The 19,797-nt window shown below is 32.1% G+C and overlaps 2 protein-coding genes across 4 annotated transcripts; both read right to left on the minus strand.

Moving 5' to 3' along the window:
• Positions 1 to 1,237: 1,237 nt before the first annotated feature.
• On the minus strand, positions 1,238 to 2,467 carry LOC133675496 (protein NUCLEAR FUSION DEFECTIVE 2-like). The gene is made up of 3 exons (XM_062096899.1): positions 2,314 to 2,467; positions 2,126 to 2,196; positions 1,238 to 1,833 (listed from the first exon to the last, which is right to left on the minus strand). Exons 1-3 carry the CDS (start codon positions 2,374 to 2,376, stop codon positions 1,428 to 1,430), a joined length of 540 nt encoding a protein of 179 aa, XP_061952883.1. The 5' UTR covers positions 2,377 to 2,467; the 3' UTR covers positions 1,238 to 1,427.
• Positions 2,468 to 3,886: 1,419 nt separating this feature from the next.
• On the minus strand, positions 3,887 to 10,485 carry LOC133675205 (probable alpha,alpha-trehalose-phosphate synthase [UDP-forming] 9). 3 transcript variants are annotated; one of them, XM_062096505.1, is made up of 5 exons: positions 10,421 to 10,485; positions 9,729 to 9,793; positions 5,269 to 7,384; positions 4,767 to 5,040; positions 3,887 to 4,668 (listed from the first exon to the last, which is right to left on the minus strand). In XM_062096505.1, exons 3-5 carry the CDS (start codon positions 7,257 to 7,259, stop codon positions 4,336 to 4,338), a joined length of 2,598 nt encoding a protein of 865 aa, XP_061952489.1. In that variant the 5' UTR covers positions 7,260 to 7,384; positions 9,729 to 9,793; positions 10,421 to 10,485; the 3' UTR covers positions 3,887 to 4,335. The 3 variants fall into 3 exon arrangements, with proteins under 3 accessions (XP_061952489.1, XP_061952486.1, XP_061952487.1); XM_062096502.1 differs by lacking the exon at positions 10,421 to 10,485 and adding an exon at positions 10,050 to 10,414; XM_062096503.1 differs by lacking the exon at positions 10,421 to 10,485 and adding an exon at positions 10,046 to 10,414.
• Between the last annotated feature and the right edge of the window lie 9,312 nt (positions 10,486 to 19,797).

Raw genomic sequence — 19,797 nt, forward strand, 5'->3', positions numbered from 1 at the left:
AGCGGCAAGATTCAGAAGACGTCTCTGACATATGCAAACATCTGATATCAGTACTTGACGTATTTTCTATGTGGAAAGCCATTTTCCGATTCACTGGATGCGGAAATGGGTTTGCATCCTAATGCTGAAGGCCATCTAACCCTAAATTAAGAATTTTTATGTGACCAGTTCGAGTTTTACAAACCTCAGAGTCATTGGAGACTTACATGATCGTTAATTTTAGGGCCCGTGAGATTAATCGAAGTACACGCAAACTGGCCCGGACACTCAACTACATTAATATATATAAAAAAATACTTCTTATCAATGGAGCTAGATGTCAAGGTCTATGGCATCATGGCGATACACGCAGTGTCAGGGCCAGAAAAGCATCACCAGAAAACAACTGATTATTGCATAACGGGAAATACAGTGTTTTTTTTTTTTGGTTACTGTGATTTGGACCCATCAAAGTTTGGTATATAACATCAATTAGGTTATTAGTTGGGAAACAAGTAGATAGACTCATCACCTAGGCCAAAAACGAACGCCTATATATAACCCAGTGAAACGTGCTGAACTGCAACAAAATATGCTTATAGCCCCTTCTAATAGAAGTTGTTCGATACGCTCCTATCTATCACCTAGTTTGCCTTGCCATGTAAAATCCTGACGATGACAAGCCTCGGGCGTGAGGAGAAAATTTCACGACGCAGATGCAAGATAATTCCAACACTATTTAGATCAAGGCTCACGCATTCAAATTTTCTATATCTAGTACAGGCAGGTAGACGCCAAATCAAATACACAAAATAATCTTTGTTTTCGAAATTCTGGCACACAATCCAATCGATACTTTCAAAATCCATAAAGGGAACTCTTGAAACAGCATGGTCAGAACACCAGGTCATTATGATTTTCATAATCTGGGACTCTAGCTCATAATTCCTCTTTATGCTACGTGACAAGAGAAACCTAACTACATATGATGGTTGGAATGCAAGTCAGGATCCATAATAAAACAGGCTAATCGGTACATTAGACTCAACAGACTAAACTATTTGCCTCACATCTGCCCATAGACGGTGTTAAGAGTGAAAGTATAAAAAAGCCAAGTATCTGCTGCTCGGCGTTTGTATTCTAGATGAATGATAGGGCACAATGTTGCATACATTTCCCAATAAACATAGCTGAAACAAGGTTCCCGAAACCTACTTAATGTCACATGAGTGAGAATGCAAAACCAAATCAAAGGGTATTCTGTGTACAAAAATATTACTTCTCCGACATAAACATACATATTTCAACCAAATTCAGAGTCAGGGGAACCAAATATTAGTTACATAACCATGTTAAGTTATTAACAGTCAACCTAATGTAAAGTCCCCTACCGAGGCAAACACCACTTCGCATACATTTTCTATGAACAATCATAAGAGAAAGCTCACTTACATAACCATAGGTTTTCCAACCTCACGACCGTGAACCTTCCAAAACACAATGCCAGCATCATCAGCCTTCTTAGTATCAATAGCAATAGCCCCAAATAACGCCCTGAAAGCACTGCAAACCACTAAGGGAGTCGTCGAATTAGTTTTGGGAGAAACTCTAACCACCTTGTGCAACCCCAATCTCATCCCATCGACAGCACATGAAGTGTCCACTTTAGAGTTATCTGCTATCCGGCGGTTAAGGTCTTTCGAGGAGATCTCAGCGTCCTTTCCAAGGTAATACATAGAGACAGATGTGTCAATCACATTTGATCCCAGAATGCTCAACGCCTTATTGTTTTCCTCGGAGAATGATGAGTGTGTCATCGCTCGGCGAAGATAACCAATGTTCTTGAAGGCATAGCTGCAAATTTAAGAAGCAAAACAATGATAAATCTTTCGGTCCACCAGGAAATAAAATACATTCAATCACTACGATAAAAAATGAAATATGTATACCAGTATGGCAACTAGCTATACATTTAGCACAAGTTATGGCTTTTTTTTCTAAATTAATCTTTTGGGTCCAATAAAATAGCAAATATATTTCATTTGAAGATCCCAATTTCATAGTTGATTTTCCTCCTTTTTCTTGGCAACCAAGTACAGTTCTATGATAGAGAAGGCAAAAAGGAAAGGGAACCCAAAAAACTTACCCGATCTGATTCTGCAGCGTGTCCAGTGCCGACTCAAATGGCGATAATTTGAGCTTGTTTGCAGCTCCAACCTGCATAGTAAATTATATCTTTCCAGTTTCATTCCTTCTCTTCTACATTATAACAACAGAAACCAAGCAAAACATTTTAGGGTTTCTAACAATAGGGTTTCGCCCAAATAAATATACCTGTGAGAGGGAGAAGATGGAAAAGACGGCTAGCGTAAAGACAGTGAAGCGAGAAGAAGCCATTGTTTACTTTTGCGATCTATTGAGGTTGGTTGTTTTAAGACTTCGCTCTAATGGTTGAACTGGGATGTCAGATGTCAGATGTCAGATTGTTGTCTATGGGCCCTTCGTAATGTTTTGGTATGGCCTTTGCATGGGCCCATTATAAATTTAGTCTACAGATGGTGAAATCCTAGGATGCCTAGAAAAATTCAAATCCAAAATGAATGAAGAATGCCACGCGCCATGCAACGACCGTTTTTTCAAATCCCATGCAAATAAATCGACACAAACCAGCCAAGTTTTGAATCCTCTTATGTTTTTAGGCAAACATTTTAATCATGTTTTATATCTCATTATTAATCTTCAATAAAATGTTCTAAATAAGGTGAGAGAAAATAAATTCTAAGGAACCTAAATAGGGTGTTTCTTATACTATGCACATATTGAGCGGTGATTTTTGTTTTTTTTTTGTCAAAATTAATAGCCAATAACTTTTGATTTATTAAAAAAAGCAAACAAAGAACTAGGGTGAAAAACATGGGAAACTAGGTGGTGATTCTAAAATTGATGCACAAAATTCATTTTAGTTCTTTACTTTTCAATTGATACATTGTTGGTCATTTTAGTTTTTAAATATTTGATTTTAATATAAAACTTCGTTATCTTTCTTTTTAAATTTCTAGTTTAGAGAAAAGAAAAAGAAAATATATTAATTCTAATTAGAGAGAGAAATCATCAGTTAACATTAATTTCAGTTATGAAAAAAATTATTTTGTACCGGTTTTATTTAATAAAATAAGTTCCAATAAGGTGTTTTTTTATCTTCACCTTGCTTGAAAGAATAGATTTCAGCTCAAAATTTATTCAGGTTTATTCTTAGTCCTTTAACCTATTTTTTGGTTGTTCAAAGCAATGCATGAGTTTATTTAGATCTCTAAGATGACTTTTAGGTGTTTTTGAGAAAAAAAAATGATTGAGAAATGGATTTTTGGATCCAAAATACCTCTTCTGAAGATTGTGTATTTTTTTTTTCTTCAATTTCATTATTTAACGTTTAATTTTTCTTGATTTATTTTATAGATTTTTTATTTTTTTAATTTTATCCTTCTATATTTAATTGATTTTAAATTGATCTTCGTAATCTATTTTGATTTAATTTTTTTAAGTTTATCGTGATTTCAAACTAACATATTGATATTTGATTAATGTTTAATTTTAAACGTGTCTATTTTTATTTTCATATAACTAAATGAAAGATAATTTTAATAACCCAAAACTTTTTTTTTTAATTAAATATTTTTCAATTTCATACTTCAATATTGTATAAATTTCACACATATTAACCCAACTGTGTCAATATTTATAAAAGATCTTGTAAAGTATACATCAGATTATGAATTCAAAATCAATTTTTTTTTTAATCATGTATATTGAATGTTAAATTTTAATTTAACAGTTCGGACTTAACTGAACATGATGGCACATAATAAGAAGAAGAAAACATCAAAGAATCTCCTTGCTAAAAACAAGATAGATAAGTATGGCCTCCTAAAGAATGCCTTTCTTTTATAATAAAAAACATGTACACAAAAAACCTAAATAGTTCTCTTATCAGTAAACACTACCTATGATGATGAACATCTGAACCTGTGAACTACACAGTATGTACCCCCCCTCCAAGCCAGAAAATTCACGCACCAGCCCTCATTTCCCTGCATTTTTTAGGGTAAAAAAGAAAAAATGTATTAGTCATGCTTGATTGAGACCACAAATTCTTCATCATCCCATCTTGCATTATGCAAGGCACCAGCATCGATCCCCACACAGCATGCAACAGATGAGTTAATATCAGAAACCAGCTTCCGGAGAAACCTACTGTATAAAAACTAAGGATTATCAAAACAAGCACCCTTCTTGCACCCAACCATACAGACACCAAGGTGCTTGTTCAGCCTGTGTCATTGCATGGAAAGGGCAGAATCACAGTTCCTTTCGTACAACATTATCGAAAGAAACTTGTGTTTCTGTGCTACTCAAGTTTGAACTTGAAGCATCAGCCAAGCATTGAAGCAAAGCTAATACATCAACAGTATCATCTAGATAGTATCTAGCTTTGCTTGGCTTTTGGCCAACAGTGCATGCAAAAATCGCTGGAGCTGAAGGGAGTGATGAACTATATGGTGTTTTTGATATGCTTTCAAACATGTCTTCATCAGATCTGTCATCCCCGATGCACAACACAAAGCCAGGGGGTTTCCCACTAGCGATCATTTTGGAAAGAACCTTCTCTGCAACAAACCCTTTAGTTACTCCCTGCACATTTTTAAGGTCAATGTTAGACCACTTTCAAAACAAAAGGGAAAAAAAATTCAGGAACACAGGAACAAACCACAAACAAAAAGCACGCATACCTGTGGTTTTACTTCAACAATATTCTGGCCCCTCTTAACAGCTACTGGATCATTTGCAAGGACATTTTCCAGATGATCTAACAGTTCCTTGGCTTGGCAAGATCCAAAATCTGGATCAGCATCTTGGTGGTGCCATACCAAGGCACTCTCCTTAACCTCTATATAGGAACCATCAGTTGCCTCTGTGTACAATTTCATGACAGGTTCGGCAATATTTTTCCAATCAAAATCCACAGCCAAAGAACTCGTTTCCCAGTCAGACATCCCACTCCACCTACAAGAAGAAAAGGCAACAACATCTTACAAAAAGGGATCCTACCAAATTAATAGAAAACCACTAGCTTCATTTACTATTGCAGCCACCTAAGAAGTGGAGAAGTTAACTTTCCTTGAATGACTTCTGTGTTTGAACCTTACAAGCTCCATTTAATAGACAAAAAGTTTGCCTTGCTAGCAAAATTAGTAAGCTAGACATTCAATATTTTAATAACTATTAAAATACCTGAAGAAGTATCCATGCTCAGCTGCTATACCCAGATTTTCACATTGAACAAACCAATCGCTCAGGGGCTTTTTTCCTCTACCACTAACTATAAACACACTGTTCATGGGATCAGCGCAAAGATTGTTTAGAACAGAGATGACTTCAGGAGTGGGGGTTTTAGCAAGAGAAATATGAGGCACCATTGTTCCATCATAGTCCAAGAATATTGCCCTTTTAGATGTTCTCTTGTATGCTGAGATGACATAGTCATTGGAAAGCTTCCTAAAGCTAGGAGAGAGTGATAAAACTCTGAAATTCAGACCAAAGCCAATACCCCAGCAACGTTTGCTATAATGATCTTTGCACGCTCGCTTCAAATCCTGCATAAAACTGTGGGCCCAATAAGCTACATCATGGGAGCTAACATAGCAATAATGCTTTCCATGCCGCAACTGCTTCTCTAAATCAGGCATGTTGATGGCAGTATTCACTGCATTGGCTACAGCTTCAATATCCCATGGATTTACTCTTATTGCTCCACTTAATGATGGTGAGCAGCCTGTAAACTCTGATACAACAAGCGAGCTTGTATGACGTGACCCAGAGGCAACTCCTAAAGCTTCGTCCATCTTCGGCGTCCCCTGCCTGCATACAATGTACTTGTATGGGATCAGGTTCATTCCATCCCTCACTGCATTCACAATGCAGCATTCAGCCAATGCATAGTAGGCAGTTTTCTCACAAAAGGGAACATGACGATCAATCAGGACCACTGGTTCATAGCCTGGAAAACCAAAAGTGTTGTTTATCCTTTTGGTAATTGAATGTATCTCCATTTTTGCTTCTTGCACATCTTTCCCTGAGCTCCTAGCAGGATTAACAATTTGAACCAGGACTAATTTTCCCCGCAACTCTGAATTCTGCAGCAAAAGATACTCTATAGCTAATAACTTCAGACTAATGCCCTTGAAAATGTCCATATCATCAACTCCAATGACAAGCCTTTTCCCCTTAAACTGTTCTTGGATCTCTTTGACCTTAATGGAAGAAGAGGGGTGATTTAGAGCAGATTCAACTCGACCCATATGAATCCCCACGGGCAAAATTTTTATGTACACTGTTCTGCCAAAATACTCAAGACCAATATGACCACGTTTCGATTCATAGTCTAGGCCCAACATCCGGCTGCAACAGGATAGAAAATGTCGAGCATAATCAAATGTATGAAAACCAATCAAATCAGCATTCAGCAGCGCTTTCAGAATTTCATCTCTAACCAGCAGAGTCCGGTAAATTTCTGATGAGGGGAACGGGCTGTGCAGGAAGAAGCCAAGCTTAATACGATTGAAACGCTTCCTCAAAAAAGTAGGGAGAACCATCAGATGATAATCATGGACCCAAACATAATCTTCTTCTGTATTATTAATCACTTCCGTGACCTTATCTGCAAATATCTTATTAGCAGAGACATAGGCCTGCCAGAGCAATCTATCAAAGCGATTGCCATGATCCGAACACAGAGGTAACATGTAATGGAAAAGGGGCCACAGATGGTGCTTACAGAAACCATGGTAAAAATTTTTATAAATATCAGGAGGAATAAATGCGGGTACGCAGTTAAATTCCTCCAGCAGTTTTTGTGAAACTTCTTCTTGTTCACTTGAATCAACATCGACCCTGAGAGACCCCACATAAACAACCTCAGGAATGGCTGAGAAGCCATCCTTCATCTGTAACAGAAGCGAGTCCTCATCAAAACTGAATGACCATTTGCCAGAGTTTAAATCCTTCTGAGCATTCAGAGGGAGAAAATTTGACACTATAATCATTTTTGCACCGCTTCCAGTTGATGGAGCATCAGAAATGCCATCATTAGTTCCATCAACATCCACGTCAGATATTATTCCTGGAACAGTCATTATCCTTGGAAGGGATCTAGGAGACTGACTGAAATTCATCATGTTCCCTGATGCAAAGTCTAATAAACTTATGCAAGATCTCGACACCATTGTTGTATGATAATAGTATTCTTGTTCCTGGATATTGAGTTAGAAGAACAGAGATGGTGCAGAATCAACACCTTCCTGCCAAAAAGATCTTGAAGGAGTAGTGCAATTATTAAAGAACTAAAGACCTGCAGAGAAAGGGGGGAAATATATTTAACTACCATGTGATGAGATGAGCAATGCTCAGCCTTGTAACAACCAAACAGAACACAAAGCGAATAAAAAGATAAATCCGTGGACCATAAATCAATCATTTCTGATGCCCTGTATATGCATAAATATTATATGCAGTTGCCAACAAAAAAAGGTCCACCGTTTGCAATAGATCTTTACACCTATCACAAGTTAAAAAACAGGAAAAAGCAAAGGCCTGGGATTTTGAAGATCTTTTCGAAGATCTTTACACCTTCCTGCCACATGACATATCTAGCTCCTCTGGACATCTCTTGACTACCGTGCATATAATCACAGGCATTACTCACTTGAAAGTGATAGAGGGAAAAGGAAAGGTCCTAGAGTGTGTACATCACTCAGCAAAACTTTCAAGATCTTGGCCAAGATCTTGATCATTCGTACGAGTGTGATACTGTATTCAGTGTCCCAAGAAATATCCTTTGATTCTTTTCTGTCAGCCAAAGTCCTCAAAAACTTTAATGGAGAATAAACATTTATAATCAGATGCTCAAATAGATGATTAGAGTTAAGATTCTAATAAAGATAAACCGGTAAGCAAATAGAAAGATGTGTATCATCATAAAAAGAGAGTAAAGTGACCATAGTTTCATGGTGAACTAAAAAGGTAATTAAGTTGTCACAGAGAAACTGCTTGTTTATATATTTTTGTCTATTTATGCAAAACTATTATTGACTATTGACCTAATCATAGCATTTATTAAACAAAAAGAAAGATTAAAATTATTAAAATGTATCTAGTCTTATTACAATTATCATCCTTTCATGTATCAAGAAAAATTAAAAGAGAGACAATTGTTCACTGTTAAATCTACGAAACAATTAAAACACAACTGGATGGTCAATCGCCGGAAAAAGGTGACAGACTGGTTGAATGTATCCAAAAGGGAGTTAGGCCATACATTCAAACTCAATCTCAAAGATTTAAAGTCTAGCCAACAAGTAAATAAATTCATGATGTTGATAAATTGATTGAAGGAAATAAACAAGTTATCTAGCCATGCATACAGAAAAGTCATATACTCAACCGAATGATTTATATACATACCTAGATTCAGTGGTTCAAACGCAGGCAACAGATTGTTCTCCTATAATTTTCTTATTCCTAGCCTTATGCAACTCACTGGAAATTGCTTCTTAAGAATTCATGGTTGAACACAAATTTATGACGCTGATAAAATGAGAAGGAGGGATATGTTTTGAAATGATAAGGATATCACAGCGAGTTTTATGAATGCAATATAGTCTTCCTGTACATGCCTTTATTATACTTGGTTCCAGTAAAACAATTAAACTCACAGAATCTGTCCTCCAAATCAAAATCTCAGACTGGGATTACATTTTATGAGTTGGATTGGCCAAATAAATTCATCCTTATCTCCTCTTGCATCGAAATCTTCGCACAAGCCGACAAAAATCCAGAAAGAAGAAGAGAAACGTGGACGTACTTGATTTATGGAACAAATGTTCATTCTCTAATTAAATATTCCAATTATTTCAACATAAAAATCAATACTAAACACCATAATCTGTTAATTAAATTAATTTATCCAAGCACCAATAATTCAAAGTATAAGATTACACCCAGCTATTCATGGCAAATATATAGAAAAAGAAAAACAATGCTAGTTGCAATTAATTGATATATATTACTTTATTTTCCAAAGTCTACAGTTGGACTTTATCTGCAGCAGGTAGAAATGATTTTGCCTTCAAGGACCAAAACTCAACTTCAAATACACAAGCATAAACCATGTAAATTTCTCTTATCCTGAAATTTCACTATTCTTTTATCGGAAACTATCTAGACTAAAAAATGGAAATAAAAGAGACTGTGATAACAAGAGAAATCATAAATAGTGGCCTGCATACACAGATTGCAATCATTCCTTGTTCCCTACCAATCGTTTTAATTTTTAAGAGCTTGAGAGCCTAAAATGTCATTACACCTTATAGGTACATAAGGCAGAGAAGAGTAAAGACAGTCTTGAAAAACTGTCTTGAACAGTAAAACCCGGAAACAAAGAGAGACATTATATTTTAGAAAAAGTTTTTGATGCAATAAGAATTGGCCTTTCTAAGAAGAAAAAAAAAGAAAAGAAGTCATGAACGATTCAACATAAGAGGAAATGCACATCAAGACGCAGAAAAAAGGGAGAGAGGTGATCAAAGTTCCTGGGAAAGAATTAAGTGTTAGATTTAGAAAAGGAGTTCAAAGGCCACACCTATAGATCTCACCGTTCCTATGTAAAAACATAATCCAAAAGGAGCGAAAGTTACCTGAAAGCAAGGAAACTGAATCAACAAAAAGAGCTTCCTACCAGCACTAAGAACCTAGAGTTACCCTGCCACCAAAATCAATATCATCAAAGAGTTAAAAAAGAACAAACTCTATTTAGTTGCCGTGAAAGAACACAATCTACTCACTAAAGTAAACCCAGAGAAACAACACAACATGCTAAAGAAAACCCAAAAATTAAAAAACATAAAATATAAAACTTAATATAACCCATCATTTCTCTCGCACCTTTGATAGCATGCAACAAATCAAAACATAAAAGAAACCCAGAAACATTTGGATAATGTGAAGTGCTTACTTACAAGAAATGAAGTAGATGTTGTCAGAGAGAGAATACTAACAGTTTATTAACAGAACAAAGATGTAAAGAAGGTGAGAGAGAGAGAAAGGTGCAAAACTGGTAAGATTTCACAGAGGAGAGTTTCATTTATTGGGTATGAAACCGACAAGGCAATGAAAAAATAGAAAGTTCTAAACTAAACGAATAGAGAATTGGAGGAAAAAGAAGAGAAGATTGAAGCTTTATTTACAGTTTTTGGGTTTGGCGTTTGGTGATTCAACATAGGAAGGTGGAATGGATTAAAACGTAGAAAACATAAAAGTCAAAAACAAACATTGGATTAGATTAGAAAGAGACTCTGTACAGTTTGATTGCAACTCTGGTTGGTCTTACGTTATAGTCTTCCCTACTTGTCTTTGCTCTTTTGCCCTTGTCTCTCCCTCTCTCTCTTTTTTTCCACTATCACCCTCCTAATTTTCTAACTATAAATCAACTGACATTTTTTTATATTTCATTGATTTTCCATCCTACCATCAGAAACATTTTTTTTTTGTTTTATAAAAAAGGTTTATTTTCCCTGTCCAAACTTAACTGGGTCAATCGAGAGGATGCTACACCTTCTTATGTGAGTTTTCATCATCTCATGTTGGATGAAATTCTCTTTCATTTATATATTAAAATAATTTTAAAAAAAAATTATTTTAATATCAACTTATTAAAATAATACTATAAAAATTAATTTTAAATAAAATAATTTTTAGATTTTAAACAAATAATATTTTAACCGCACTGCTAAACACTCTTCCAAGCAAATAAAATATAAAAACTGATTACAAACATATTATTATAGATAAATGTATTTTATACATTGTTTTCAACTTTATTGGCATGCGCATTATAGTAGCAAAATGTATATACCACTCCACTAAAAAAGAAAAAGAAAAACCTTTTAAAAATATTAAATATTTATGAATGCTAACAGCTATCAATGTTGAGGTGTAAATCACATTAGAAATTGCCTTTTAAAATAATATTTTTTAATTTTTAATTTTTTTCATATTAATATATAAAAACGATCTAAAAATATTAAAAAATTAATTAAAAATTAAAAATCTTCAACTTTTGTTTTGAGAGATTATCTTAAATGCATATTTATTTTCATTTATTGGCAGTTAAAATGTCAAAGTTAAAGAAATGAAAAATATAAACTATTCTCAAAGTCAATATCACGTGACACCCTTGAAGATGTGTTCCACAAGGCATGTATATATATATATATATATATATATACATACATACATACATACGTGTCAAATTAAGATAGAGATTCCAGATATTTATAAATATTGGCTAAGACCTCCTTCTTTAGGTACCAAAAGGTAGGCTTCATTGTTTAATAAATAACATTATCCTTCAACAGTGCAGTCTTTACGAAGTTCCAGATTTGTGCAGTGGAATTCTTTCATGCCCGCCTTAGGATAGACACAGACTTCGCCTCGTCGTCTCTTACACGAAGCTGCTTTGTTTTTTAAAATATATTAAAATAATATCTTTTATTTTAAAATTTTATTTTTAATATTAATACATCATAACAATTTAAAAATATTAAAAAATTAAATATAAATTAAAAATATAAGTAAACTGCAATATTAAATGAAGATTTAGAGCTACCAAAACAACAAAGAAAAACTAAAAACAATAGTTTTTTTTTTCTCTTTTTCTTCCATTGAAAATGACCTTGCACCAACATGTAGAATATTTAAAGGATGTTTGGGAGTGTGATTATGATTGCTTTTCAAAGTGATTTTCATTCAGAAAAATATATCAATAATATTTTTTTATTTTTTAAAAATTATTTTTGAGATCAGCACATCAAAATAATTTAAAAACATCAAAAACATATTACTTCAAACAAAAAAAAATTAAAAATTTTTAAAAAATATTTTTGAAAAACACTCCCAAATAAGCACTTAACTACTTCTACATAAATGCACCGCATCTTTAAAAAGCTGGTGCAAAATAAGCTTCATTCTAGCACATGAGTGAGTCAAGCTCACTGGACTTCTCAAAGAGATTTATTGAGAGAATATCGTATCATCAAATCTTTGCTAGCAGAAGCACTGGTCAAAATAATTATTATATAGTATATAATATATCCTACGTACCAATTAATGATTAATTTACTTGCATGTTTTACATAGGCTAAATTCTCCTTCCATGGCGTGCAGGTGTAGGCAGAACGGAACCCCATTTGGAGGAAGAAGAAGAACAATGTTCGAGTTCAAAATGCAAGTGACGCAGAAAAAATAATTTATTTTTTATATTAACAAATAAAAAAAATCTACAAACATAGTTAAACTAAAATTACAAACTTTAAGAGATGTAATTCAATTGGTCAGATTCTGAGTTTGTTTTTTAATAATCACTAACTTAAATGTTATAAATCTCAGGATCACTGAAAGCTTATATAGTCATTAACTTTAGAATCTTAGAAGATTAATTAAGATTCATGTAAGCTGGTTCGGACATCACGATTAAAAATAAAAAAAATAAAAAGAAGAAGAAATTGTCCATGCTGTCAAGAATATGAGCTGGGGTACGATAATATAATAATAATAATAATGACTAACAACTAGGGGCAGCTCAGCCCGGCACAGCTGGGGGTAAAATGGAACAAACCAGCACTCTTGACGCCCTCGTTTTTCTTGTTTTTTTTAGAATTTATTTGGATAACAGATTGATAGGGACAAGGGCGGAGAGGGAGACTGTGAGTCTGTGAGTGGTCCGACATAGCACGCGGCTGCTCGACCTCGCCGTTTTCATATCCGGCATCCATTTTGGAAAAGAGTACCCATTTTTTACTACTGCGTTTTCACCCACTTCTTCTTTTTACCAACTTACCCTTTTCTCCCTTCTCTTTCTTTTTCTCCTTTTGCTTCTATTACAAGAAACGATTCTTTTCCTTTCTTCTTGTTTTGTTTTGCGGACAATGCCAGAATATTGTACTCTTTTTTCTTTTTTTTTTTAATTTCTGATTTGAGAATAAAGATACTTTCAAACTAATTCTCTTGATTAAATCTTTAACTTGGTATTTAGTTTTATGCCCATCCTCACACGTGTCACTATTTATAAACACTTTAGCATTGCCAGATTTCTTCTCGATCCCTCAAGTTTTTTTGTTTTTTATTTAAATTTATTCCTCAAATTATTTTTTGTTGTCATTGATTTTTTTTACTCTTATATTTCCACCCACCTGTTTTCTCTTTCCCAACTCACCCTTCTTTTTCTTCTCTTTCCTTTTCTCCTTTTGCTTATATTACAAGAGATGATTCTTTTCTTTTCTTTTAGTTTTGTTTCATAAACATGGCTAAGGATTTGTACTAGGTTTTTTTTTTTACTTAAGAATAAACATACTTTCAAACTAATTTTCAAGATTAAATCTAAGGCATTTACCAATAAATTATGTTCATCTTTTTAAAAAATTTGAACTATTGATAATATGAAATATTGAATAACCACTAATCATATAACCTCAATTGATAGAATTTGTAAATTATAATACTTTTAAAAAAAATTGAGATTTTTTGAAAAGCATGTATGCATATCATGGATTGAAGCAACATTATTGTTATTATTGTTGTATGCTTAAATTTATGTGAAAATTGTAAGGAAGTAAAATAAAAGTGAAAAAGATATACAAGTGAGAGTAGAAATTAAACTTTGGTTGTGATGATATTCCAAATATCCAATAGGCTCATGAATGGGATTTTTTTATTGTTTGAATAGTAAATAATCACATATTCACTTCAATATTATCTTCTATAGAGTTCATAAAATTGATGCAGGTAATAGAAGGTTTGACACCTATAAAATAATCATTTTTAATGGAATTTAGGGACTTTCTGATAATAAAATCAAAGACTTTTTAATAAGAAATTAAAATAAATGAGATAATGAACTTTTAATTATAAGAACAAAAGTATTTGTTCTTAGTTTAGTATTATAAATGCTCTAAATCAAGAGTATAAATATTTTAGAGAATAGAAAATGTGTGTAACTTTACTTGGTTGGTTTAGATGGTACGTATATACAACTTCTGAACTTTGTAATGTTGTTGAAATAGAGAGGTTCAAGTAGCATCTCCTCCTAGTAGCATTAATGAAGGATAAATATTCTTATATAATATTAATATTAATGGAAATATAATAGGTCATTAAAAGACTTTTATGCGTCTAAGGATATTAAAAGATAATCATTATTAGCTTTTAACATTCTAAGTTAAAAGACATAAGAATAAACAAATAAATTCTCATAATTCAATATGGAGCCTAAAAAGATTATCAACCCTATGTGTATTTCGACCTCAAATGATTCCAGACTCAAGGGTGTTGGGTTTGGCTTTGTCGAACCCATATGTACTTGGGTTCAGTGCATAGCTGACCCCAAAAATGCTACGTTTGACATCTTGTTAGACCCATGTCATCTAGGCTTGGTATTCTACCAAGTCTAGATACGTTGGATAATTACCTTGCTTTTGACCCTTTTAATTATGAGTTTTTAAGTAAACATATCACACACACTGACACTCTAATCCATCAAGTTGTCTATTCACCAATTTAATTTTAGATGAGATATTTTGAATTATTGAACTGATTTTTTTCTCTATTGATCATTAATAACGATACAGTTTTCGTTATTTTTTTTTATTATCAATGTTATGTCACATGTTGGATGGGATGGTGTAACATTTTAGTATAAACTAGGTTTTTTTACCAATGTTATGTCATGTTGGATCATTATATTTTACAACCTTAAAAAATATAATGAACTTAGGAAGTAAGATCTATAATGCATATTGGTCGGAATATTTTAAAAAATATTTAAATAATAATATATTAAATAATATTTTTTAAAAATAAATTATTAAAATAACAATATATTATACCGATCGGATGAATTATAATTAACTTGCGATAAAAATAACAGGGGACAAGGAAGGAATCCCTAAGATTTCATTTCCACAAGAATCCTTCCACTTTCCACCTCCTATCCCCTTCTGCTTATAATATAATTCCCACCATCTCGTGTATAGACTTTTCTTCCTTATTTAAGGACACCCACTTTTTTTTATTATCATTACTAACCTTCTTATTTTCTTTCTTTAATTGAAAGGCAGGCCGATACCAACCAACTAACCTACTGCCCTTGCCCCTGCTTTTGCTTCTGAAACCTGTTCTGGTAAAGTATTTTTTAATTAAAATAATATTTTTTTTTAATTTATGATAAAAACACATAAAAAAGTATTGAAAATCATAAAAAGGAATATTAATCTAATGTTTTTTAAATAAGTTAAAAAACAATTTAAAGAATGAGTTGAAACTCAAGAACTAACAACAGACAAATCTAAAGCTAGAGTTGCATTCCATGCCATCGCACCTGCTTCTTTCTGGTCGATTCTCTCGAACCTATGCATGAACTTTTCGTCTTCTCCCCCTCCTTTTTCTTTTTCGATTTATATCATGGTGCTTGCAAATGGGAGGACATGGTTTGCGATGCATGCCGGCGTCTTTTTCTTTTTCTTTTTCGGACCAACTTTGCGGCTTGATTAGAATTAGGAACATGAGTTGTCTTGAGGAGTCAAATTCCCACCAGAGAATTTAGTCAAATTAGAATAAGAATATTAATACCGACAGCCCGAATTAGGTTGCTTTGTCCTTTGGATCATCATTCAAGTCCCTAGCTCGATCATTATCCCAATAATTATTTATTAGTCTAATTAATTATATTAGCCATTATTTGTTTTAACAATATTTCTTGAATAAACACCCCGTCATCCATTCCATGTAATATTATGGTTCATAGTCTTAGCTAAAATTATCTGTCCTTGAATTTTACCTTTAAATCATGCTAAAAAAAAAAACATGTGTATGTTCCCCCTTTTATAAACATATATGTGGAAAATTAACATCCTAGAATTTGATATTATAATTTAATGTTAGTAATTAAATAATTTATAAAAGTGCGGATTATTTGGTCTTAAAGAATGAGAATAGATAACAAACAAATCATTTAGTCCTCTTTTCTTTTTCTTCGATCTTTGCTTTAATTTTCTAATTTCAATGTTGTGTTTTAAATTCCCTCTCTCGAGTTTTCTTTTAATTTCATTTGTTTTTGGTCAAGAAAGCCCCACTAAAGGAATGCCATGTTGGTATTTAACCAACACTTAAGCAAGAAGTTAACAAATTAATGCATTAAATTAGAGGGAAAAAAGAGTTAAAAATGAACACATTCAAATAGAAAAAAAAACTTTAAAAACGGATTACACAAAGAATGTACGTAATGATCTCTTTGATCTTCCAAGTCTCAAATCAATTCACACAATCCCAAATGCTAAACTAATCTTTCATATTGATTAATTAGTTTTATTGTAAAATATCAACAAAATGATTATTACATTGTCACAGAACAAAAGGTTAGCTTGATAAAGGACATAAACAAGAAAAATAAATTTCTAAACCCACCTGAATACACTGATAAATTAAGTTAGGCTAGATATATATTTTTCTAAACAAATTATTTTTTTTATTAAATTTAGTCTTTATTATTTTCATTGCTATTTCTTTTATTTTAGAGCTTTTTTTATTGTATTTTCTCTCAGTTTCATCCCTCGGTATTTTGTTGATATTTTTCTTTTAGTTTCACTCTTGAACATTGTTTTATTTGATAATTGAGCTTCATAATTTTACTCAATTTGCTTTGACGGGGTTACCTCAATAGCATGACCAGGTCGTAAAATTGATATGCTAATCTGGATAGGCTCGAGTTGAGTCTTTTTAACTTTTTTTATGTTGTCAGTTTTTTTGTTAGTTTTTTTGTTGTTATTGTTTTAAATTAGTCGAACTTATTAAACTCAGTCAAGTTTATGATTTAAAAATTTTTTATTTTTGAAAATACTTGTGTTTACATGGAAAAAAAGCTTGTGGCATAGCACAACCCCTATCCATTACTTACAATTACTTATGAAAATGAACGGAAGGAGGATGAGAATTTAAACTAGGAACCAACGTTACAGGGGATAATGGATAGAAAACATACTTTTAAGGTGAAATTGAGACATTTTTTAAAGCTCAACGGAACAAATTATAATTCTTCATGATGAAACTTTTTTTTTTTTCATTTAAATTTTTTTTAGCTATAAAAACATGTTGAATAAGTTTGTATATGCAATTTTTTTATTTGAAAAATTATATCTGATTCGCAACAAGCGCATATCAAATATCTAATAATTTCTTCTTTTTATTCACATTTATTTCATAAAAAAGTTTCATATTAAATCATATATCAATAAATTTATTCATATTAAAAATTAGTATATAACAACACATAATCCAACTATATTTAGAAAGAAATTCATAAAAAATTTATATTGTAATTATATTTCAAAAACTCAAAAAGGCTGAAATCATGATTAAGGAGATTTATTTCCCTTCTTAACTTAATAGTATGAACCTTCATAACATTTGGTTTTTAAAAAATAATAAATGATTGTTTAGGAATAATAAATGTTGTTTTTCAAAATATATTTTGCTTAAAAATATATTAAAATAATATATATTTTTTTATTTTTTAAAATTCATTCTTGACATCAACTCATCAAAATGATCCAAAAATAAAATTAATAATTTGAAGTTAAAATTAAAATTAATTTTTTTTAAATACATGGTTGGACCACAATATTAAATAAAACCTAAACCAACATCGTTAGTACTTTTTTAGATTTGTTTTTTTTTTTAAACTTAGTTTTAGTTGAAATATAAGCAAACTTGATTTTATTGTTGGGTCACGTGCTCAATCCATCCCCACCAGCCATGTAACCTCCAGTAGGCGCTCTCTCTTCCATGAAATATTTGTGGCAAGTCATCAAAATGAAGAAAAAGAAGAGGAAGTTTTTGCCGAAGGAAAAATGGTGCATTGATCAACGCTGAATTGACGTATTTTTGTTTTGTAGTATATCGTCTTGTTATTTCTAAGTAAACAAAAAAAACAGAGAGCACGTGATGGGAAGCACATTTGACAAAAGTTGGTTTCTGCCACCATCTCAAACATAGAGTCGTGGAGGCTGGTGGTGGTTGGTGGAGATCAAAAGATTTTGGTGAGAAGTTGAAAAGTTGAGAAAGAGACGGAGGAGGGAGTGGTAGATGGAGGCTAGGGTTGGTTATGGTGGGTGGTGGCCGGCCTTTTGGGAAGACAATGAGGGCTTTTCCTTTTCTTTTCTTTTTTTATTTGTTTTTTACACGGGGAGGAGTTTTTTTTAATTCCATTGCAAATTTGTAATATTGAAGTTTTTTTATTCAATAGATTTGTAATGATTAGTATAAGGGTTGTTCAGTTATTAAATGAAAAATTATATCAAACCTGTAAATAATTAATTATAGTTAGGGTTGGTTTGGTAGGTGGTGGCTAGTCTTTTGGGAAGACGATGAAGGTTTTTATTTTTCTTTTCTTTTTATTTGTTTTTTTACACGGGGTGGTGTTTTTTATTCAATTGCAAATTTGTAATGTTGAGATTTTTTTATTCAATGATAGATTTGTATTGTTTAATATAAGGGTTATTTAGTTATTAAATGAAAAATTATAATAAACCTGCAAATAATCATATAATTTTTGTTAGTATTTTTGGACATGCTAGGTAAATAACGTAAACTATTTGGTTTGGTTAACAAAGAATTATGATAAGGGACTAGTTATGTTAGAGGAAATATATTATCACTCTAAAACATCTTATTTTAGATAAAATATATTGTTGATTTTGTCTTAAATTGATAATGATCTGTTGTGTCTTATCTATTGATGGTCTATGTGTAGGGTGATAATGAGTTTACTACAACGAGTTAAATCTTTATAAAATACATTAATATGCCATCTTTGTTTTTTATGATTATTTGATTCAATAAAAAATAAAATATAAAAAAATAAATTAATTGAACACAACTAGGTTTATTGTCCATGTTACAAAATCATGTATCTTAATATACATTTATTTATTGATTTTTCAATTTAATTTTTAATTATATCAATGACTTTTTTATATATATGATTTTTAATTTATTTAATTAAATATATGCATAGAATTATCATTTGTGATTATAATTGTTTCCTATCTAAACCATGTACTTAAATGGAAAATGTTTTTTTTAATCATTATGCGTGTTTGCCTGTAGTTTTCACACGCTCCTGTGTCAACGGGCTTGATAATTAAGAAGGTATTCTGCCTTCTTAATTATTGAGATTTAAATTTACGGTCGTATACCTTGTAAAATCTTCTAATTTTAATACAAGTGGTCTCCATGCATAGAAGGAAGAATTTAAAAAGAAAAACTATGCCTTAAAAATCATTAATACAGCTCACCAAAAGATTACAGATGAAAATTAATTAATATGAGAACCAATTTCTAAGGAAAAATCACACAAAAAAAATTACTACTTTAAGAATTATTTTAATTTTGAATTTAAATCAGTTTCAATAATTAATTTAACAGCCTTAAAAAAAACAAAAAACGATGGTAATAAAGAGAAAATAAAAACGTTTCTTCATACAATCATCTTGAAAAATTGTGGGACCTGCCTTATCCGGGAAGCCGTGTTTCATGGCGGGGTGTCGTGGAGAGAGGCGCGGGTCTTCAGTCCTTATCCATTAAAAGTGAAAAATGTTGAAACCCGTGGGCTCCACTGAATTTCTATAAACATTTTTAATTTTTTTTCTCTCTCTC

This window comes from Populus nigra, chromosome 16, assembly GCF_951802175.1.
Source record: "Populus nigra chromosome 16, ddPopNigr1.1, whole genome shotgun sequence".
NCBI classification, from domain to species: Eukaryota; Viridiplantae; Streptophyta; class Magnoliopsida; order Malpighiales; family Salicaceae; genus Populus; species Populus nigra.